General features: G+C 39.4%; 2 protein-coding genes across 6 annotated transcripts in view; one reads left to right on the top strand and one right to left on the bottom strand.

Moving 5' to 3' along the window:
- Positions 1–798: 798 nt before the first annotated feature.
- Positions 799–21,682, bottom strand: TRMT1L (tRNA methyltransferase 1 like). 3 transcript variants are annotated; one of them, XM_005146545.3, is made up of 16 exons: positions 21,395–21,682; positions 17,464–17,616; positions 16,182–16,286; positions 14,409–14,522; positions 12,628–12,692; positions 11,976–12,105; positions 10,671–10,794; positions 9,541–9,620; positions 8,206–8,452; positions 7,069–7,281; positions 5,647–5,837; positions 4,278–4,356; positions 3,356–3,522; positions 2,692–2,751; positions 2,127–2,253; positions 799–1,982 (listed from the first exon to the last, which is right to left on the bottom strand). In XM_005146545.3, exons 1-16 carry the CDS (start codon positions 21,522–21,524, stop codon positions 1,670–1,672), a joined length of 2,298 nt encoding a protein of 765 aa, XP_005146602.1. In that variant the 5' UTR covers positions 21,525–21,682; the 3' UTR covers positions 799–1,669. The 3 variants fall into 3 exon arrangements, with proteins under 3 accessions (XP_005146602.1, XP_012983861.1, XP_030902567.1); XM_013128407.3 differs by having other exon boundaries at positions 16,224–16,286; positions 21,395–21,680; XM_031046707.2 differs by having other exon boundaries at positions 21,601–21,660.
- A 58-nt stretch (positions 21,683–21,740) lies between these two features.
- The window catches only part of SWT1 (SWT1 RNA endoribonuclease homolog), a 37,172-nt gene continuing 35,919 nt past the window's right edge, over positions 21,741–22,993 (top strand). For 2 of the 3 annotated variants that reach the window (XR_004549667.1, XM_031046706.2), the window contains exons 1-2: positions 21,741–21,807; positions 22,815–22,889. Coding sequence is in view for 2 of the 3 variants with exons in the window: in XM_031046706.2 (XP_030902566.2) it covers positions 22,824–22,889 (66 nt within the window). In the remaining variant the exon portion in view is untranslated. Of the gene's footprint in view, positions 21,808–22,014; positions 22,249–22,814; positions 22,890–22,993 lie in introns of those variants that run through there. The other variant, XM_034063600.1, reaches the window with a different exon arrangement.

Raw genomic sequence — 22,993 nt, 5'->3', positions numbered from 1 at the left:
TTTCTGTGCCCCTCCTTGTACATCTCTGCAAACATCAAGGACTAGTTGCTTTGACTTGGAAAAGGTGCAGAATACTATTATTGGGAGGAACTGTGAAAGTAATAAGAAGTATTTCCCACAACAGGCTTCACTTAAACTTTTTTTAGTCTACTTTACTGTAATTGGAGCATTCTTTTTTCCTCCAATTAACTGACTTTATGACTGATTCTATCCCATTTAAATATTAACACTCAAGTAAGCAGGGTGTTGTCTGCAAACAGTTTTCCAACAGTGTCTCCACTTAATCTGAACTAGGGAACACCAACTTTTTTTTTCTTCTTGCATTTATCTTTTCAATTTGATCCCAAGGTATCTTTGGAAAAGAACTATAAGCACTCAGTTTTTGAAGGAAACTTTGTTGCTGTATTACTGCTGAAGTGGAGTCTATGATTCCCTTTAGCAATCTCCTCTTTTATTTTTTTAATATATATTAGGACAGAATGAGAATAACTCACTACCATCCCAGTCCTAAGAGGCAGCAACTTCATTCTGGCCTAGTAGGAGCTTAGGAAGTTTTGCATGATCAGAGGTGTATCAGTCATGTTACTCTTTATTGGCATTCAATGCGTGAGAAAAAATACTTACTGTGAAGCTTCAAAGATGGGTAAGTAATAACTTCTCACATTCTGTTCTTAGATAAACCTAATGCCAAACCTGTGAAAAACTGGAATGACTGGTTCAAGTATGACAGTTGTTCCAAACTGAATATATGAAGGTATCTGAACAAAGCTTGGGGAAAAGAAAGGACAAAAATCAAGCTTATTTGGCTGGAATGTTGCCATGTATTTAAGGAAACCAGAACAGACTACCAACACACAGCATCTTTGCTCATTCACAGAAGAGATCTTTTTAACCACTAAGACTGTATTATTGACAAATTTGTAGTAGAACTTCCAACCTGTGGTGCCTTGTCACTGTACCTTTATTGTAATACTCAACCAAATGTAATCTCTAACCAAACAACTACCTGGAGTGACTAACACAATTCACTAAAGTTTGGTTATAAATGGAAGTTTCAGTAACAGTCATGTAACCATTCTATTCCATTCTCACCTGTGCTAGGTCCTTGCTTGTAGGCAGAACAACGAAAACAGAACTGAATGCCAAATTACATGTGCAATCTGGAGTTAGAAGTCCTGAGCCAGAACTTTCTAACTTGCTTAAACCCAGGTAATATTTTATCCTGTCTTATTTCATCGTCTTAAAGTGAGCCCCCTCTGAGTTATAACCAGTGAGGTTTTAGGAATGATTAAATTTAGGAATATTCCATTTCACATTAACTTCATACCCAGAAATGTTTAAAGACTTTTGGCCCCATCCACTCTTCTGCATTCTGTGCTATCCATAAGGCTTCAACAAACACTCGGTAGCAGCCACAATGCCTCAGTTTGAATGTGGATGTGAGCATAAATCCAAGTAAATGCCTCTGAGGCCTTTTCACAGTAACAGTACCTTGACCACACACATGCTGTGATCAGGGGTAAATTCTGCTACATAATTCTAACATATCTGCCAAAAGAGTGGATAACTCAAATTTTCAAAATCCAGTTTGGTAAGAAGTGGTGGCTTACTTCAACAGGATGTGACTGCAAGTCTGCAATATCTTCATCTATGAATAAAATTACTTGCATTAATCAGCTGCACAGTGAGTAGGGTAGTCATTTGTGAACATGGCAGCAGTGACTCCAGATTTATTGTCTTCCAGAAACTCAACATCCTCTGTCTTGACAGCTACAGCAGCTTGAACCTGTTCTGCCAGGACACCTTCAGTTAGATGGACAGGGCCTTCTGCCTGTCCTGCCGTGTATGTAGGAGTGCTGTACTTCGTAAGGATAGTCTTAAATTGTGCCAAGGGTGCATTCGTGCGAACTCCCATAGGATCGAAGTGGGTTCTACTTACTCGGAATCCAGCTTCAGAGAGATAGTTTAAGAACTTATTTAACCTGAAAGAAAGAAACAAACAAAAAGTAATAAAGAAATTAAACTAGCAATTTAAAAAGGAGTTGATGCTTGTAAGGGTAACTAAATAAAAGTTACGTATCACTTGTTACAGTAATACGAGACCAGAAGTTAAGCAAAACCCTTACTTTGGCATGTTCATTCCTTTAATACTGTGTCTGTGAATATTGTAGTAAAATGCAGGGTGCTCAGCACTGTTCTCAGATTTTTGTCTCTTGGCTGCACTTCGAATCACTTCATCACTTCTTCTTTTTCCTGGACCACAAAAAATAACAGCGAAACCAGTGAACATTCAGTGAGACCACAAAAAAGTGCCAGTAAAGCCAAAGACAGTATATAGAAAAACCAGCCACATAGTAACTACACCTCTGTCAAGTAAGACAGCATTCTGCAGAGTTGAATGAAATCTAGCCTGAATTTAATTAACATGCCATTTTCAGTAATAACAAGTGAGTCAAGTGTGCTTCATGTGAATTATTTAGCATTTAATATTTAGCATCCTGCATTTATCGTTAAGTATGATTCTGGATGAAGATAAAGTAAAATCAGTATTTGGTGGGGAAAAAAAACCCATACTCCTGTATAGCAGTACTGTTAAATATAAAAATAAGTGAACACTAGGTTGGCTTAGCCATAACTTAAACTATGTTTTGATTTGAAACTGCTACAGCTAAACCAGAATGATCTACTTACCTTGTAGCAAGTAGGATTCTGCAGCAGTATTCAGTGTTTTAATATATACTCCACACTCTTCTAGAATACGATTAAAAGTCAAAATTAATTCCACTATAAGACACTAAAATGGCAAAATGCCTTGGTTAAACATAAAGAAAATGTATCACATTCCAGCATAAAGAAGGAATTGTAATAAGAAGCACATAGGCAACTTTTACACACTTAACTCTCAGTAACTTGAATTCAGAGGGAATATTCAAAATGCGATTTCCTTTTATGAGATGAACAGCATTCCAATACAGAAAGCCATTTCTTTTGGCACACTGATTTGCAAACCCTACAGAGTATGCACAGCATGCCAGCTGGAATCTTCTCATCCCAACAGCACATGCCCTCAGGTCAGGATCAGGATACACTAAAGAACTAGCAGACACAGTATTTCCTTCAGGAAATGCACTGGATCTCATGGCAGTCAACCTGCCTGTATGGTATTTGGTTTAGGACCTGTCACACTGATTACAGGTGTCCAAATCCAGTGCTCTGCCAAAAAGAGCTGACAAGGCCCACACTGCATTCAATTTTATGGATACAATGCTGTTAGTAGTAAGTTATCAAAGAGCAACATCTTCTAAACCATCGCAAAGCCAGTTCTTTCTGTGAACAGTCTTGTCATTTTTCTTACCTTGTTTGTTCTCATCATAAGGACTATGGGTAGAAAAATGTTTTGAAGTTGTGCACTCTGCTTCACAAACTAATGTCTTCAAAAGTGGCTGAACTTCATCCAAACCATACTGGACAGCTTCAAACAGCATCCTTCTGAGGAATCCAGTGTTAAATAGGGGTCCTGACCTATGAAATGCAAGACAGATGAAAAGTTGAGACTTCTAAATGAAAGCAGGAAACTTGCTTCAAAAACCTCTTGCCCAAATTGATCAGCAGTTATGTTATCAGACTGACTGTGTTCTTAATAATACTGAAGTGCTTTGTTTGTAATGACAGTAACATTGGTCTCATTTAAAAAAAAACAACAGAGATCTCAGGAATGGCAATTTTATTTCTGCCCTACTATGTTGAGAAAGTAACTCTACCCTGAGAAGAAAAGTACTGTCAATTGTAAGCCATTGTTAATACCACTTTGAAATGGTACAAAAACCTTAAAATAGATTTATTTTTGATTCTCACAAGAGAAAAGTTAAATATTAGTTACCAAGCAGTGTATTATTTACTACTGTCAGCATATGTAAGGATTTACTAAATAAATTCTCCGCAAGTACAGAGTAAAAAAAAAGAGTTGCTTAATATCTGGTAACTAGAGGAACACATAGGCAGGTTCTCCTGTGCAGGAGGTATTAATCAGTTTTACTGAATCTGAAATTTAAAGCAATGCTGTTATTGTTTATTAACTGGTTTGAAACCTATTAACAAAAGCAAGAACTGAATACCATACTAAATTCAGATCAATTAAATGTTTCCTGAATTCCTCCCAGTTGCTGTACCTCCTTACCCAGCAGACTTGCATTTTTATTCTATGACTGAACAGCTGACATCTAGAGGTCCTTCCAACCTGAATTATTCTCCAATTCCGTACTGAGTTCTGAACTTACCAGAGAGGACCAAGAGCTACTGCTGTCTTCCCGGGCATGCTGCCATGACAATCACAAGGCAGCTGCTGGTAAGGGTTTTCTACCACAGAAAAAAGGAAAATAGTCAGCAATGCCTGCATTACTGGAGAAAGATGATACAGATATGAAGTAGGAGCTTACTTCAGTGAAGGTATTTGGAAGGGAAATACAGCAAAAGTGTGACACATTCTCATTTCTGCCAAGCAGTGCTTATGAGAGTTTAGTGATTGATGATTTGATATGTAATCATTGTTAAAACATTGAGAAAGAAAAAAGTCATATAACTTCCTCTGTTTCTTGGCAGACTTTGACTAACAAGAAAATAATGAGCCTTCCTACACCTAACAGAAGCAGCTCTCCAAATTAATAGTAAATATTGACAGAAACCAGCCAATTACATCTACAAAACAGAGCCCACCTACAAATTTTCTAAGCCAAAGTCAGCCAGCTTCCAATTAAATCTTTAAGTAAACAAATCACTTGCTAATTAAGATCTCTATAATAACACTGTACTTATTGGTTATTCGTTCATGTCCTTAGTATCTAATTGTTTTAATAACAATTAGTAGTAACAAGCTCATTGCATGCTCATGTGTGGGGCAGTCAGACACCATAGTTAGCAGTTAAGATATCCAAGAAACCAAAACTTTGAAACAGGGTTTTTTTGTTTTTTCTTCATTCAAACTACCACCCAGCTAGTAGCTACATCCTAGCTTACTTTTCATCTCCTACCTCTGCTAACTTGTATATACAGCCCATGAACAGTCAACTTTTAACCTGGAGGCTGCCTTCATCTACCACTGTTACATGAATTCCAGGAACAGTGTACACCTTTCCTAGCACACCTGCCAGGATACTTCCATCAGGCATGTACAGATACAGGGGGGAGCAATACTGTTTAGTCCACTACATATTACTGTAACTGAAATGAACAACAGAAAAGCAATCTGACACTGAAATTTATCAAGCTGCCACTGTATGTAGGAACCAAACACCAGCAAAGACTGTGCCACTTTTTATGCCCTTTCATGAGAAGATGGATCCATGGATATATCAGGCATCCTGGCAGCTTCAGCTACAGGAGTTATGTCCTGTCTAGAAACAAATCCAGTACATATACAGCAAAATCCACAAAGACAAATAATCTAATCCACTACCATAAAGCGTGATGCCTTCTCCACATCATACAGTGAGGCAGACATACTTTCTTGGCCTCATACAATACACTCACTGTTACAGTAAAGGAAATAGTTACTTTACTGAAAAGGATGTAAATATAAACAAGGCCTAAAGCATGAAACAGATACACAGGAATCAGGCCTTTTAGAAAGTGCAAAAGAAAAACATTTACCTTCTACCATGTTACCCTCTTTCTGAAAAATTCTCTCTTCACACCACTGGCAATGGATGAGGTATCTTATTTTCTTGGCTGAATCATCTGCAGGGGATGGTCCCCTCAAAACTCTGACCACTACTAGAACAAAATGTTCTAGAGCTACTGCAAGTAAAACTTCAATGCCTTTGTTACAGCGAGCTGCAGCTCTATAAAGAAAACACAAACAGAAAATCAAATTGCATTGAATTTAGCAGACTAACATTGTCATGGACACCTGAACCTGCTGCAAGATTCTTGAGGTCATCCGCTTTCTAGAAGGAGATACTAAAAAGCTGACAAAGTGATCAGAAGAAAGTGCGTTTCTTAAGTGCCTAGTTTTGTCTCATTGCTGGAAAGCTAAGCACATCTTCTTTACATCTTTTTATCATGTTTAGAAATACTGGTCTGCCACCTGCATCATCTTTCTTTCCAAATACCTATTGCCAGAAGATTGTAACAAAAACATATATAAACTAAATAAAAATCCAAAAACGTACAAATGTAGGGGGGCACACATGATGGTAAATCATTGTATATTAATTGAATAAACTGTGGGAAGGAAAGCCAACAGTTCCTGAGTAGGCAACCACTGAGAAGAAAAAATCTTTAGGGAGCTTGAGCACGTAACCCAGAACACAATTAAAACCTTGCTTGAGCAGCATGTCTGTATCTAAGAGTGCCCTGCAAGGAACAACCTTACATATACAAATCTAAACATATTTAGGATAGTACTTGCACTCTGACATTCTGAAGACCTCTGTATGCTTAATTTCCTCCCCATCTTTCCTGAGCAGGTGTCACACCCTCTTGTCTATATCTTTTTTTTCCCCAATTAGGAACCAGGTTTTATGTCTTCATTTATTTAACAGACTGAATTTACTGAGAATATCCCTATGCAAATGACTGATTTCACAAATTATTAATTACATCTATCTTTTTAACCTCAAGCACGAGGATATGAAGTGAACATCAGTTTTCTCTGAAGCAAGTCTAGCTCTAATGCTTAGCTAGAAGCCATTCAAGCAGCTTAATTAATATTTACAAAGACCTATGCAGCACTAAAATGACAACATTGACAGAGGAATACAAGACTTCACAGAAAGGCAAATCTGAGTATTAGTTTTTTATTACCACCATCAAAAAACCTCACCATCCCAGCCCCCTGCCCTATTTATGCATTTTCACCTTTCCAGGTCCTTTAGTTTAAAATTTAGATTATCTCATACCAGCATATGAAGAATATGAAATAACTAATTTCAGAACAAGACGTCTGGCTTTCAAAATTAGGGAATTCTGGAAACTAACATGCACAATCTACAGCAGCAGTCTTAGGTCTTTTATGGCTAATAATTTTCTAATAACTTTTTATTACCATAATTTGAACTGATTTAGCAGTACCTTGTCACAGCAGCAATTACTATTCTGGCTGCCAGCTCCTTGTAGTACTCTGTTCTGACAATATTACAGCCATAATGACGTAGGGCAACATGTTGAGCCTTTGCATATAGAGAACTGATGTCTGTGGATGTCAATGACACAATTCCAAGATTTCTCACATTTCTAAAGGCAGAATCCAGATAATTCACAGAAGTTCCAAAGGGGTCCAAATGGCTGAAAAGAAAGTGCCACTGAGTACCTACAAACACTCAAGAGTTTATCTTTAAACTGAGGAAAACATTGTTATTATAAACTTTGCCAGTCATATTTAAAACAAAATATAGGAAACTTGGACTAACATTTTCAGCACACCTCTCATGAATTACTGTGAAATACTCTAGTGTCAAATTGCAAGACCCATGGAAACACTGCTGAAAAATCCACATCACCACAAAGCCAGTAAGTACTTCTTGTTGCATCCTGACCAACTGACTAATTCAAGTCACAAGAATATTGCCCCCAGGCTTACCTTCATCCTTAAAGGGAAGCTTCTAAAACCAGAAATCTCTTCAAAGTTTATGTGCTAAATAGTTAGGCTATTTTTCATCCTGAACACCTGCAGCTTAGATCTGAATGTTAATCAATACACCCCCCCCCCCAATTACTCATTTTGATGTCTGTATAGGTTTTAAATGTATGCATCTATAAAACCAACTTGGAAGAGTTAGCCTACTGTAACTGAAAATGAATATGCAGCAAAATGGATGAAAACAAGAGATGCAACAAAGTCCTACAGAACAGCACACAAACATGAATTTTAAACTAATTTAAAGTTTTAAGACAAAAAAAGACTAATTTGACACTTTATCAAACAGATAATTAAATTCTATATATATAAAAAAAGTTTGGCTTAAAATTTTTATGTACATTTACAGTCCTCTCTGGATGTCAGAAGGGCTTGGTATTTTTTCCAGTGATTTCAAATCAAGATTAAAGTCCTACTCCTACAGTATTTCTGGGACAACAGAATTACATTTAAAATACCAAGTGACTGTTGGTTATTTCCTTCATTCCAACTTTTCCAAATTATCTGGGAGATGGGGTAGGGTGTGTCATTATCAGGCCAGATAATTATTAACAGAAACACTCAACACTTACATAAAATCAAATGATCTCAAATGCATTATAACATTGGCATCCATTTTTGTCACCTCAATGGTGTCAGGATTTCCTTCTTCATCTCCCACAGTTTCATCATGGTCTTCTTCCTTACTGTTCAATTTCACTTTCATTTTGTTTAAATGGCAGTTTTCCTGAATCATTGTCACGGAATTTTCATTACAATCATTAATAGTAACTTTCACAGCACTTCCAAGGTGCTTTGCCCATTGCAATCCCATTATACCTAAGGGAAGACAGAATTGTAACTTTGTGACAGAATAAAGATTTCTGGATTGCCGAACTTACTAAGAAAAAAAATCATCCTTTTAAATACTCATAATAAAGAAGTTTGTGTGATGTGAATGTCATCATATTCCTGCAAAAAAAAGTATTGATGACCTTCTGCCTCAACATAGTGAAATGGGGTATGTAAAAGGACAATTTGTCTGTCACATTCTTGTACGGTAACTGGTAGACCAAAAGACCTGTGATTTTTGTGGCAAGGGGGACCCACAATCTGTGGGAAAGCCCCTTGTCTTGTTTAACACTCCAGTGTAGCAGACAAGACTTCTGAGACAGACCACCATAAAACACTGACATGAGAATAAGTGCCAGGAAGATTTTCAGGCTGCTTCCAAGTGTTTACTGCTGACTTTTGTAGTAAAGCCTGTGATTATACTGTATAAGTACAGGACAAGAAGTACTGTGAGGTCTGGCCTAGTTCAGAATGGTGATGAATTCATTATCAAGAATTTTTGTACAAAATGCTAAGCAGTTACTGCTGTTCTCAACTATGACCTTAAGTTTACAGTAGCTGGTTAGTATTAAGGCAGCACTCTAGATCTCTTCAGATTTTAGTTCCAGATGATTAAATGACACTGATGTAACTACTTTACATTTATAGTTCATGTTCAGAATTTCTGTCATCAATTAAGAGATTATTCTGATACAGAAGCTTGGATTCATCACCATTTTTAAACCACAAGCTGATTTTACAGCCAAATTCCACAGTCATGGAGTCAGAAGATAGGTGTGACCTTGAATGCAAGTTTAGGAAGATGTCCTTTCATGGCCCTTAAGGTGATTGACTTTAAGGAGACCAATAAACTTTGATTTAATATTATGTACAGTCTTCTAAAGAGGCCTATTACCAGGCTCTTGACAGCTGTTTTTTTGGTATGGAAGCTGATGACTGCCTAAGAAGAAAAGTATTCTTTACCCCACAGTATTTTTAAATACTTTTAAACCTCAGTTACTCCTGATTTCTGCAGCTTCATACTATTGGATAATATTAGCCAAAAGATTAAAGAAAGATTAAAGAAACTGACTTACCAGTGGCACCAAAAGCATCCAAACACTCTATAGGATTACGCTCCTCAGCCAGAACAGCCAGTGCACAGAATATCAGTTGCCTTGAAAAGAAAAAAGATTGGTCATAGTAAGTTGAGAAATATTTTTCCTTATTTATTTCCCCTGAATATAAAACTAGAACATCTAACCTAAATTCTACCTTTTACGTGGAAGAATTGTAAATTGAAAATCACAACTACCCTGAACAAATTCAATTCTACAGTGGACATTTACGTCAATTTACTAATCACTAATTACTAATCAATTTACTAATTACTCGTAACACTGGAAAAAGTGGCCAGCATTCAAAAGTAAATACTGTTTTTCCTACTTTCCTAGCATAACCTTATACTACCCTACTAAAGCTCTGTGTTTAAAAATATATCCTGAAGAGCAATGAAATTTCACTGTGCTGAGGAACAGGCCTGGTTCTTTTAGACATGGCCATACTGTGATTTGCAATGGCCTTCACGAGAGGCATGCCTTAGCTTTCAGACATATCTGAGCTAAATCTGGAAGTTCAAATATAAGCAGCACTGAGAACACGAGGGGTTGGCATGGGTTTAAGTGCAGTCCCACGCGTTGGTGTCAATTCTCACAGTCTTCCTTTGTGGTACAGACACCACTTACCACTCTCCTCAAAGAAAGTGTTTCCTTCTTCATCTTTTTTAATGCAAATAATGAGAAGACACTTGAGAGAATCTGAGTCCCAAGAGAAAAAGGTCTAGAATATGAAAAGTGTAAATCATAGGTATGCTGTTCTTCAGTTAGAGAAAAGAGAGCAGTGACTGTCCATAGTATCTTGTGGAGATGAACAGAAAAACATTGCTAAGTGTACACAATGAAGTTAGTTTTCAAGTATGCTCCTTTCAAATCCTGTTACTCTCCATAAACTACTCACTGCAGAAAAATACTTCAATTGCTTCAGAAATTATAATATTTTCCATATAGTGTTCTTGGGTATTATTTGTCATGAGGAGTTTTCTGATGGAAATCTTTCTCCTGCCCTCTGAACAAAAGTTTTGCAGGGTTTGCTTTTCAAAATGCATAAGTATTTTTCACTACAAACTCAGCACCCCTCTGGTATATCCTCCCACCCTCTGATCTCTTACCTGTTGAGTTTCATTTTAGGATTAAAATAAGAATCTGTTTTATGAGGTGTGGAATAGTTGGGAAGAACCTGCACATCTGTGGCCGACTCTTTCAGCACTTCTAGAGAAGACTTGGGAGCACGAACTGGAAGAAAGTAATCATGAGGAAAGGAAAGAAGTAGTGAGTATTGACATTAACGTTAACACATTTGAATTAAATTAGGAATTTGCTTCCATATTGCAAGAAATCTTTATGCTGTAATCCAGCAAGCACATAGATCAGTTAACAAGTATGTTGGGGAGAAAAAGCAAGCAACAATTTAGCCGCTAGTCCTAAGAGCAGCAGATATGGATCAAACTCTACCACAAGTTTCTTTCCATAAAACATCAGATTTGTTTCTCAGTTGGGCTCCTCTGTATCCACTCAAATTTAAGAAAGCAATCCCCTGAAACTGAGGCTTAGCACATTTGTTTTGCATGCTCAAACATGAAACATTGCCAATTAATTAAAACCCTATTAACACAATTCTGAATACAGATCAGTAAATTGCAAAAAAATACCCTCAAAATACCTTGGTCTCTGTAAGTTATCAAACAGCTTCATGAAATGTGTATAGACAGCACAAGTATAGGGCAAATTTCAGCACTTAAGCTTTCTTTAAAATAGCTTGTGGCAAAACTGATTTGATAGCTGTAAACACATGCTGTCATTCCTCTGAGCAATTTGTCCCCAGTCTAATGGTAAGCAAAATTTACCCAGGAATGACCAGGAAAAACTTGTTGGCTACCAACTAGATACCTTCCAGTGCTCAGCCTACCTATCTCAGTGCTTTCAAACACACAGATTGCCTATCTATGAACTGCTCTACCACATGTTCCACATCCATAGTCTGCAGGCATTGCTGAAGCGAGTACAAAGAATGAAATATCTGACCTCTAAGTTTCTCCTCTCCCTGCGAGGAAAAGTAGCTACATGCATTTTGTCAGGAAATAACAAATGGGTCACTCTTTACAAAGAGCTCTGAAGCAAACCATATAGAGAGCAATATTTCACAACATAAAATCTAAACAGGTTTTAGTTAAAGGTATGGAATGGCACTACTATTGCTTCTCAGACATTCAAACTGATGTCCAGACACTAAACTGCTATTCCTAAATGCATACTGGTAACAGAAAGACGTGTGAACCTCATGGCTCCCTGAATCATCTTTACTATAGTGTATCAAGAGAAAATCATTACACCTACACAGAGATAAAAAGGAAACCAGACTAATTCTCAACACATGCTACATATAAAAGTATTGAATATTTTACGTAAGAATCTACCTGTAATAAACCGTGATTCAGTTTCTCCTTTATTCACGTGACGATTGATATGACCTATCATGTCACTTCTTCGTGTGATAGTTGCTGAACAGATGATACAATGGTAATGGGCTCCCATCTTTGAAAATGTCTGTAAAATACATGTAGTTTCAGAATACATGGTTAAAGTTGAGCTATCCCTGAACACAGGCCTATGAAGTCATCTCTTACCTCCAGCGCATACAAAATATTTTGAATCTACAACTACAGAGACTGTAAATAATCATACCCACAGGGCCAGCACAACACAGCACAGCTATCCTGGCACAGCACCGCATCCAACTGAACTCTGCCAATACTCCATACACTCAGCACAGAGGGAAGGAACTGAGAAGCATCCATTGCTTGGCCTAATGAACCTTTAATCTCTTCCACACAAAGCTGCTGTTTACTCCAATATAATCTAGGCAGCTACACACCAAAATAAGAGATCCAACTACATTCCACTACTCAAGGATTATATCAAATAGGTGTACTCTGGACTGAGAAAGTTTTGGTATCCCACATCAGACAGCAAGATGTATTTTGCAACTAAGTAGATTGCAGAAGTTCCCCTACACATTTTCCCCACTCTGTAGGGTAACAAGTACATCTGTGATTCAGCGTTTTTTACCTGGTCTCCAATAAGGTTTGGTTTCACTGGATGACAAGGTAAGTGACAGATGCACATTCGGTACCCTGGAAAATAAGTTCTTGTCACATCACAGTACAGTAAGTAAACACAATGCAGTTTGTCCCATACTGAATGGTCTCATTTAAGGTTCCCAAATACTGCCATGAGACAGCAGTAAGAGAATATTGTCAATTATTTGGGTACATTCACCCTTTGCACAAGAAAATTTATCAGTTAATTATACATTTCAAAATTTAAAATGCTCAAAAATTACATATGAGCTATTAATTGTAGTATGTATGTCAGCAGCCTACAAAGCTACATTGAGTCTTCAGGTTATACAGTATATAACTTTCAAAACTACTTAGGAGCATTTTACAAAAATATTGTAAACTAGCTAAAAGATTTGTGTGAAGACTCCTATAAAACATATGTTCCACAACTAAAGAGTCACACCAAAGAACATCCAGCACAACAAAGACCTGCGTGCAAAACCAGAACTCCAGTCCGATCTTTTTTAGTTTAATCTTGTCCATCTTCCAATTAGTCATTTTTATTGCCTGCAAACCCATACACCTAGTTCTTTAAAAAACACATACTGCTCACTTTCTTTTCCTTCTTAAAGTTCTTGTAGGGATTTTAATGCAACTTACAAGGAGACCTGTTAAAAATAGACAGGGCTGCTAAACACTAATACCAAATAAACACTTCTATTAAGTACTTACCTGAAACTATGGAATCTTTATAACAAGCCCAAAATGATCACATGTGCATGTGTCTGATTATTAACAATATAACCAAAACTTTTATTAATGTCATTCTCATTACATATGTATTTTAAATGTTATAGTAATTTTTATGGCACGCCAAGCAATTGTTTCATTTGCATGTCAAATACAGAGCTTGTTTACATTTACATTTTACATCCCAGGTCAAAATTCATTGTGTCGAAATATGATTCTGATTCCAAGCTGGTTAACAAGATGGAAGTCAAGAGGAATTTAAAAAGATGAAACAGAACAATGTCCTGCATGTTTGTAATTTCTTCTAGTATTTACTGTTTAAATAGGATTCAGAGCAGCCCTGTGGAGAAGGACTTGGGGGTGTTGGTCAATGAGAAAATGAACATGAGCCAGCTGTGTGTGCTCGCAGCCCAGAAAGCCAACTGTATCCTGGGCTGCATCAAAAGGAGTGTGACCAGCAGGTCGAAGGAGGTGATCCTGCCCCTTTTCTCTGCTCTCATGAGACCTCACTTGGAGTATTGTGTGCACTTCTGGTGTCCTCAACATAAAAAGGACATGGAATTGTTGGAACAAGTTCAGAGGAGGGCCACAAGGATAATCAGGGGACTGGAGCACCTCGCATATGAAGACAGGCTGAGAAAGTTGGGGTTGCTCAGCCTGGAGAACAGAAGGCTGTGGGGAGACTTCATAGCAGCCTTCCAGTATCTGAAGGGGGCCAATAGGGATGCTGGAGAGGGACTATTCATTAGGGGCTGTAGTGACAGGACAAGGGGTAATGGGTTCAAACTTAAACAGGGGAAGTTTAGATTGGATATAAGGAAGAAGTTCTTTACTGTGAGGGTGGTGAGGCAGTGGAATGGGTTGCCCAAGAAGTTGTGAATGCTCCATCCCCGGTGGTGTTCAAGGCCAGTTTGGACAGAGCCTTGGGTGACAAGGTTTAGTGTGAGGTGTCCCTACCCATGGCAGGGGGGCTGGAACTAAATTATCTTAAGGTCCTTTCCAACCCTAACTATGCTGTGATTCTACGACTGACATTACCTTCAAATTCAACAGAAACTTTCCAGTGTAAATTCTGAAGGTGACGATGAAGCTTGTGATTATAGCAAGCTCTGAATTTCTCCTCAGGACACAATGGACAAGGCTTCTTTTCATCTGAAAATACAAATAAACAAGAAGTATGAGAAACATATGAAATGTTGTTACCACTCATGTTAATAGAAATGCATGCTAAGAGGAAAAAAAGAATGATGGTACTATCAATGGAAGTTAAGGACTTATTCCCAGGGGTATATTCCATTTAGGTACATACAAACTTCAAATTTATGCATTGCCTCTTTCTACTCAATTGAATAAAGACTAGAACCACTATTACTCTGAAGATCATCAATGCCTACAATCTTTAGTTTTTGTTTTCTAATATTTTTTACTCCAGCAAGGTAAAATTACTGCAGAGGAGCACAATTTCATAGATGAAGTCTAGACACTTACAGTGTCTCAAAAAAACATCCAACTCAAATGAAGAGGTTAAAGCAAGACTGTCTTTCATTCTCCCAAATCTTTTAGATAAAAAAGCAGTTCTTATCTTTCTAAGCTGCAAAAAAGACAATGTACTCCATGTTAAAGTAATTTCAGTTCCTAGTAATCCTGTGTAAGGGACAAAAGAGCAAAGGCACGATTATCTGAAATCAAAGGTGTTAAAAGTACTAACCCAAATAAAAACTAGTTATTGGGAGACCAGTGCTGTAGAGCTGTACGCAGGGATTATGTACCAGAACATGCATACACCTGCTGCTGGGGCTTAAGACTGCTAAATGTCAACCAACCTCTTGCTGATCTTAGCAGAAAAGATTCTATGTGTTAGAGCAGTACTGAAACACACCATACAAAATGGGCATCTATAACGACAATTACTTGCCTTAGACTTGCAAAACAGTACAATTCCTTTATGACTTTTTCAATGAGTGGATTACTACGCTCATGCACAGTTCTATGCCATTGGTGCCAACAAAGGCAGCCTGAAGCTCACCAAATAAATCACCATGTTCTCTAACATTACTTAGCCTCTTTTATCGAGTTATGATTTACTAAGATTCAAATAGACAAGGCAATGGTAATACATGCAAATCAATCCATTAACACACATGGCAAAAGAATGCTATGTCCATGGCAGAAGAAAAAACCCAACACGCTGTTGAGAATAGACAAGGGTGTAACACATTTCTTTCCACTACGGTGGAACTCCCCCCAGTTTATATAGTGGCCATGATGTGCTGTGGTATGGAATACCCCTTTGGCTAGTTTGGGTCAGGTGCCCTGTCTCTGCTTCCTCCCAGCTTCCCCTCCTCCCTGGCAGAGCATGAGACTGAGAAAGCCCTTCATTAGAGTCAACATTACTTAGCAACAATTAAAACATCAGTGTTATCAGAACTGTCCCCAGGCTGAAACTCAAAACCACAGCATTGCACCAGCTACTAAGAAGGAGAAAAAATGACTGCTACAGCTGAACCCAATTCACCAATTCACCTTGTTATTCTGGCACTGGAAGTAAAATAAGAATTAGACTAAGCTGCTGATGAATGGGTAGAATTAACACCGTACTGATCAATGCACACTGTCAACACTAGGAATGTTACAATGCAGAGGAAAAAGATAGAAAGGAATCACTAAAGCATTAAATTTACTGAAAGAATACAAAATTTGATAAGGAAAGAACCAAATCATAAAGCTATTTTGTATGAAACCCCTAGTCATCAAGCATTAGAAATATAGGTAATGTGTTAAAAATAAAAACTAAGAAAAAAATGTAAATACCTGTTAACATGAAGTTCTGGGATACTGACATGGTAAACTCACCTTCTTTCACATCAGCTAGTTTCTCTAGATCAGCAAGATGTCTTTGAATTGAAATGTGTTTCTCTAAAAAGCAGAGATATTTAGAAGTTAAACATAATTAGTTAAGAGTTCAGTTTAATGCTATTTTTCTATGCATCATTTAAAATCTAACACTATTAGAGAATGACTACAGTATCAAGTGGAATATTTGCATCCTTTAAATTCCATGGTAGAAAAAATGACTGCAAAATTAATTCCTAGAATGGTTCTTTAGCAAGATTCATGTATTTCTACACTCTTCTTAATGCTGACACACATCGAATTTCTCTAATTGGAAAGACCTTCATTTTGCTTGCTGCAAAGAAAAAGCAAGCTGAAAAAATGAAGTCACATTCCATTTATTTCAGATTTTAATGCTCGGCATTGTTAGGTGAATGCAAAGCATGCACAAAGCACTATAAAAACATCTTCTAGACTGAAATTTGAAATATTTAAAAATGGAAATAACAAATTTCAAAATTGAAATAACAGATAGAAGTAGACCAATTGTAAATAACAATTATTCACTGTATAGCCAGGATACATTGAATTCTATAACTTTTTTTTTCCCCATAGGAGTGTTTAACTTTTAAATTTACCTCCTGATTTTTTAACTTATTAGTCAAGGGAAACAGTGGAGAATTTGCTAAAACTGAGAGAATTGGCTTATCCAATAAATCAGCTGTATCAGCTTTAGCATACAGAATATCACAGTTTACAGTAATACTGATTCTATAGCAATTTTAAAGCTTTTACAATGTGTTTACACGGTTTTGTTTTCACGGTGAAGTGAAGACAGCAATTGTTTAATGTGCTTAAGATACAGAAATGAATTTTAAAGCAGGGTTAAAAGAAATTCCTAGCTTTACGTTTTTGCATTTAGGTACCAATGATCTTTCTCTGATGTCTATGGTGCCCTTAGCATCAGAGCCTAATGTAAATCATACCTCATCCAACCCTGACTTCGCTTGTCACTATGTATGTGCCAATTTCAGCAGTGATTTCTAGAAATGTTATTAAGGGGAAAATGGCACCTCATTTCAAAGAAATTGTCAGCACCTTTAGAAAATAATTTATTTAGATGCATGGGAAAAAGTATCATGCCTACTGGATGTATGGAAAATGAGATTTCACATTCCCTTTACCTTTCTCCTCACTAATTCTACCTTTCCCCTCATTTTCTCAAGAACACAACACATATATTAAGAGTTTATCTGCAAACCTCTTGGATAATCAGATGATACATCCAAAATGTTGCTGTCAGATTCCGTTGTAGATTCTTCCTCCATTCCTTTTTCATCAGTTTTCAGTTCTGACTTGGCAACTTTCACATCCACATTGTTACTTTTTGCATTTCCAAAGACAACCAGGCCATCTTAACAAAATCAGACAAAAAAACAGTAAGACTGTTGTTAACAGAACTGAATTATACTAATATATTTGTTTCCAGTAATTTGGTGCTTCCAACAGGCAAAAGCTATTAGAAGTGTGAAGGAAAACAGGAATACACAAACAGTATGTTGGAGAATAATATAAGATTAATTATCGCTCATTCTGAGAAATAATGCCATCCTGGACAGGCAAAACTATTCACCCGTCTGTATCATCAGATATTTGAAGCTACCAAAGTAGTATTTACATGCTATTTTCTAGCAAAATGCAGTGCTAGTGGGACAAAGCAGGCAAGCAGGAGGCCTAAATACTCATACTAATGACTAAGAAAATTTGAAAAGAGAAGTTTAGAACTGTTTATGACTAGCTAAACAATCTGAAAGGAGAGGAGTAAAGAAGGAATTTGCCACCATCAAGGGCCATGGTGATGGTTAAGTGCTGGTGCCATTAGCATCTGCAAATGAATTACTTCTCTGGGGTACTCATGTGCCTACATGTGACTCAAGAATTTAAAAGAGACTCAAGAGGCTGAGCAATTGGGCAATAAACTGAGAAAAAAGGTCATGTGGTGGACTTGGAGATAAAGCCTAATATTGATTTTCCTGGCCAATGCATGGACTCTGAACTGAGCATCACCAGTCAGGACAACCACTTTGGGATTTTAAAACATGGTTTTGATGAAAGAGATATAAATCCTCAAAATGCAGTGGGTTCCTCTCCTCACAGACAGGTATTGGGAAGTAGAATCATAGAATAGCTAGGGTTGGAAAGGACCTTAAGATCATCAAGTTCTAACCCCCCTGCCATGGACAGGGACACCTCAGTAAATCATGTCACCCAAGGCTCTATCCAACCTGGCCTTGAATACCACCAGGGATGGAGCATTCACAACTTCCTTGGGCAACCGATTCCAGTGTCTCACCACCCTTACAGTAAAGAACTTCTTCCTTATATCCAATCTAAACTTCCCCTGTTTAAGTTTTAACCCGTTACTCCTTGTCCTATCACTACAGTCCCTAATGAATAGTCCCTCCCCAGCATTCTTTTTTGCGGAATATCTCAAGACAAGGGATGCTGTTGATACAGGTGTAACCAATGGGGGGGGGGGTAATGCAAAGAAAAATGTACAAGGGGGTTAAAAGGATTCCTTTGCTTAGATGGGGGTGTTGTCTTTTGTGAAGTACCTGACATACCGGGGCATTGACTACTGATAAGCCAGGGAGAAGCAGACTGGGCACTGACCAAACCCTAAGACCATGACAAAAGCGCAGGTGTTTGATCCTACTGATAAGCTGGGGAGAAGCAGACTGGGCGCTGACCAAACCCTAAGGCCATGTCTGAAGGTTAAAAGGTGTAAAGTTTAAGAAGAGGAAGACTCATTTACTTAATCTTGAAGACCCCTACCCACAAGAGGAAGACTCATTTACTTCATCCTGAGACCCCTGCCCATGACCAGAAGGGGCACTGCGCAGGTGTAAAGGACCTTCTGGCTCATTATAATACGAAGCAGGGATAGATAATAAATATGTATAGGTGGATTGAGCAACCACATGTCTATGTATACCTTAAGAGAATAAATGTAAAGGGAGAACAACCCTGAGGTGTGCATGCTTTGGAGGAGCTATCCCCATGCACCTCAGCACTGAATAAAAGCATACCTACTTTACAACTTTAACGAGTTGTGGAGTCTATCCGCGCATCACTGTGAAGAAGTACTAGGAAAGGATGCTGAAATCCACATTCAACCAGCACTGTGAATGATACTGCCCTGACCCCCAGGCTTCAAAGAGACAGGTAAAACAAGGAAAGTTTCCAAAAAGGGTAACAAGAAATAACAAAGCTATGGCATCACTTCTTAGCCATTGAGAAGCAACAGAACAGATTATGACCTTTCAACCTGGATAAGACAGATGCCTACAAGATCATGAGATGCTGAGAAAGCTGAGAAGCCAACCACTGTCTATTCCAACACAACCGGGATGTACCCCGTGGAGGTGTCAGCTGGAAATCCATAGAAGAAAAATGTTCTCTATGTGACCTAGTGTTAATGCTGTGGACCTCCCTGCCACAAGCTGCTGTGGATGCTGCAAGCTTACCTGTGCCAAAGTGATACTTTTGTGGATAAGAAATCCACTGTGAGACTTCAAGAAAATATGAGCTTCGGTTCAAGAAAATTGGGAATAACTGTTTTGTGTTTGAAGATATTTCTGGAGGATGCATTAATGTTTACTTACTCTGTTTTGCTGGACTTCCCTAGCCATCTACTCCTGCCCACTAGTGAAGACATAATAAGGGGTGGACTGATCCTACAGCAGTTCTTATAATTCCCCTGGGGTTTTTCAATTGCTTGCTTTTAAGCATTGCAGTTGGATACAAATCTTTGCCATTACGTATAAAAAACCACAAACACAACAACAAAACTCAGAGGAAACTGAGGGAATACCTCAGGACAAGGGAGGCTGTCAAGAAACTGTTTAGAAAGACAAAAGCACAGAGTAAAATTATTTTATGTACCTTAAAACTTATCAAGACCAGCATTTCTATTCAGAAAGCATTCCTGTACTTATCACAGATCTATTTTGAAGCTGACAGCTCATCTGAGACTTTTAGTTCCTGCCTACTTCTCAATTAAAAAGTTGCAAGATGCCTGATTATAGTTTCTACAGTTTATTAATACAAAGACAGAAAGAAAGCAAAAAGATTTTGGCAATAAATCTGTAAGAAGTACAATGTTTGATTCTGACTAAGTGTACTCTGAGAAAAAGTTAAACACAGTTAACACATAGCAAGAGCATTAACAGTGACCTAAGTCCACAACAGTTTGGCAGTCTGCATCTTCAGAGCAAGTGCCTAGCTGAAAGTGGTTGAAAGAGTATGCATGTATATAATGTATAGTTTATATATACACCCACATAAAAAGAGATAACCTGTCACATTAAATGAATAAGAAAATCAGGCTGCTACTGATGCAAGATTGCAGGATTTTTAAAATGCCTATCAGGAACCACTGACTGCGCACAAACAAAAAAAAAGTATAATTGAGGGGTTTTTAAGCATTTTTCTAAGTAGAAGAGTCTGGTCACTTCAACTCTGACGACTGCAGGAGCAACTGCCTGGCGTCGATGCCACATTTAATGCGGCTGGAAAACCGACAGCACCAATTTAAACGCATTTGGCTGAAAATACTGAGGAGAAAAGGCAGGGGGCACGCAAGGAGCCGGCGCGGCACACATAGCATCCCCATCCCGCCTCCGGCAGGCCAGGATTGTAAAACGACCTCGTGGACTGCGGCTGGAAATAATAAAAGATTATGATTAACAAAATTTCACCCAATTGACAAAAGAGCGACAGAAGCCCTGGTTTGCTATTTCAAAGCTATCCGAGCACCGACAACACTGCGGGGCTCAGCCCCGGGCCGGGCCGCCGCAAGGACCACGTGCGACCCCGCCGCCTGCGCCGCACCGGCCCCATTCTACACAAAGCCGGCAAAACGGGGGAAACCGCGCTCCGTTCACCCCGCAGCGGTTTCACGGTGCAGGTGGAAGGAGAACGGAGACGGCACGAAGGCGGCTGCAGGCGCCCGGCTATAAATTCAAACCCCCACGCATGGTGCCTGCCCGCCCCCCTCAGAGCCTCCTGCCACGCGCGCCCGGGAAGAGGGCAGCAGCTGCTCCCCGCAGAGCTGCGGGCGGAAGGACCGGCTCCCACCTCGCCACCTTGGCCGCCCACCCGCCCGCTCTCGGCTGCCCCTCGGCCCTCACTGAGCGATGCGGTCTCGCCGTCGCCTTCAGGGTTTTCCTCATTCTCGTCGTCGTCGTTCTCGAGCCCTGACTGCCTCCGCTCAGGAGACAGCCCAGCCAGCGAGGCCTCCGCAGCCTCCTCCGCTGCCATCTTCTCCGGAGACAGCCCGGTGGCGAATGAAGGGAGACAAATCGAGGCAAAGGAACACGCCGCCGTACCCACACACCTCTTGCCCAGGAGGCGGGCGGCCGAGCACGTACAGCAAGCGAAGAGGCGGGCCCACACCGCCTACATTTCCCAGAGCGCCTTGAGACTCTAGCTCGTGCGGAACCCGGGCCTGGCCCAGCGCGCACTGCGGTGGGGAGGGGCTAAATTAGGCCAGGCCAGGCCGCGCTGGGCCGGCCCCCGGACGCTTCCGGATGGGAGCACTGTGGTGAGCTATTCCAGTTAAGGAAATTCCCAGTTCCGGGAGCGGAACTGCTTTCGGGGTACCCCTGAGACCCCTTGGCTAGGACCCCCCTCCTGAGGCCGGCTAGTCCGGCGGGGTGGGGGTGCAGACCAGCTGCCTGCGTCGGTTTCCACTCCCACGGGAGGGTGCGTCCGAGCTGGCTCCTTGTGAGGCGGGGCCGTTCCTGTGCCCTACTGCTGTGGGAGCGAAAGAGGGAAGGACCAGGGTGTGCCTGCAGCTGCCGGGGGTGGGCAAGCTGGCGTTCTGGATTGTGCCAGAAGGAGTCCCCCTGTAGTTGCCTCTTTCTTCACTCGTGGGGTTAGGGGGCAAGAGGCTGCAGCTTCTTGGGTCGTGGCGGAGCAGTGACTCTTCCGTCAGTCATTTCAACCCGCCCATGTTGACGACTGCCTTAAAGAGCTCTATTTAGTGAGTCTTCCTTGTTTTATGGCTGAGCTCTTTCTGTGGCTTGTCTGTTTGAATAGTTGACTTATACTATGAAAATTCATCTCTAAAACTTGGGAGCTTCTGGTGGAGCTTTCTTACAGCCCTCAAACCTCTCTTGGTTCGCGGCAGGCTCGCAGGGCTAGTTTTTGTAAGGTGTGGCGTAGCTGTTGTGAGATGTCACGATATTATACCTAACCCAGAGGAAAGGTGGGGGATGGCCGAAAGCAAGAGTTGTATAGTTGGTACTGCTTTTAAACTTGATATTTGTATGACTAACTGTTAAAGGATGTTTGGTCTGGTATGTTTGCCAGTACAAAATGTGTGTCTCTAGAGCAGTAATTGTCGTTCTATTTATTGATTTATTTTTTTCCTATGAAGTTCTCTCAATAGTTAGACGTAATTACTGTTAAAATCTTCTGGAACCTGCTGTGGCTCTGTAATGAGAAAATAAATGTATTCGAGTATTCTTTTTTCTATATGCAGTTAAAATTTAATTTTTATACCAGCTGGAAATAACTTGAACTAATAATGGCAACAATTTTTCGTAGCATTTGAAGATGTCTAAAAAGAAACTGAAAAAATTAACTGGAAAGGAAGACAATTTGGATGGCCGGGATGACAAAGTAGGAACAGCTATATTATTACTATGATGATTATTTTAATTCAAAACCCCACATTCAAGAGAAGAGCATGAATTTTGTTTAGCAGGCTTGTGATAGAAGGCTGA

The sequence above is a fragment of the Melopsittacus undulatus genome, chromosome 6 (genome assembly GCF_012275295.1).
Source record: "Melopsittacus undulatus isolate bMelUnd1 chromosome 6, bMelUnd1.mat.Z, whole genome shotgun sequence".
NCBI lineage: Eukaryota > Metazoa > Chordata > Aves > Psittaciformes > Psittaculidae > Melopsittacus > Melopsittacus undulatus.
The sequence above is the reverse complement of the archived record's forward strand: the minus strand, read 5'-3'. Positions and strand labels throughout refer to the sequence as shown.

Coding starts and splice junctions, on each gene's coding strand:
- TRMT1L (XM_005146545.3), bottom strand. CDS start 21,524: ATGGCAGCGGAGGAGGCTGCGGAGGCCTCGCTGGCTGGGCTGTCTCCT. Junction 16,287..17,463: donor ATCATCTGATTATCCAAGAG/GTTTGCAGATAA, acceptor TCTGCTTTTTAG/AGAAACACATTTCAATTCAA. Junction 2,254..2,691: donor AGAATCCTACTTGCTACAAG/GTAAGTAGATCA, acceptor TTTGTGGTCCAG/GAAAAAGAAGAAGTGATGAA.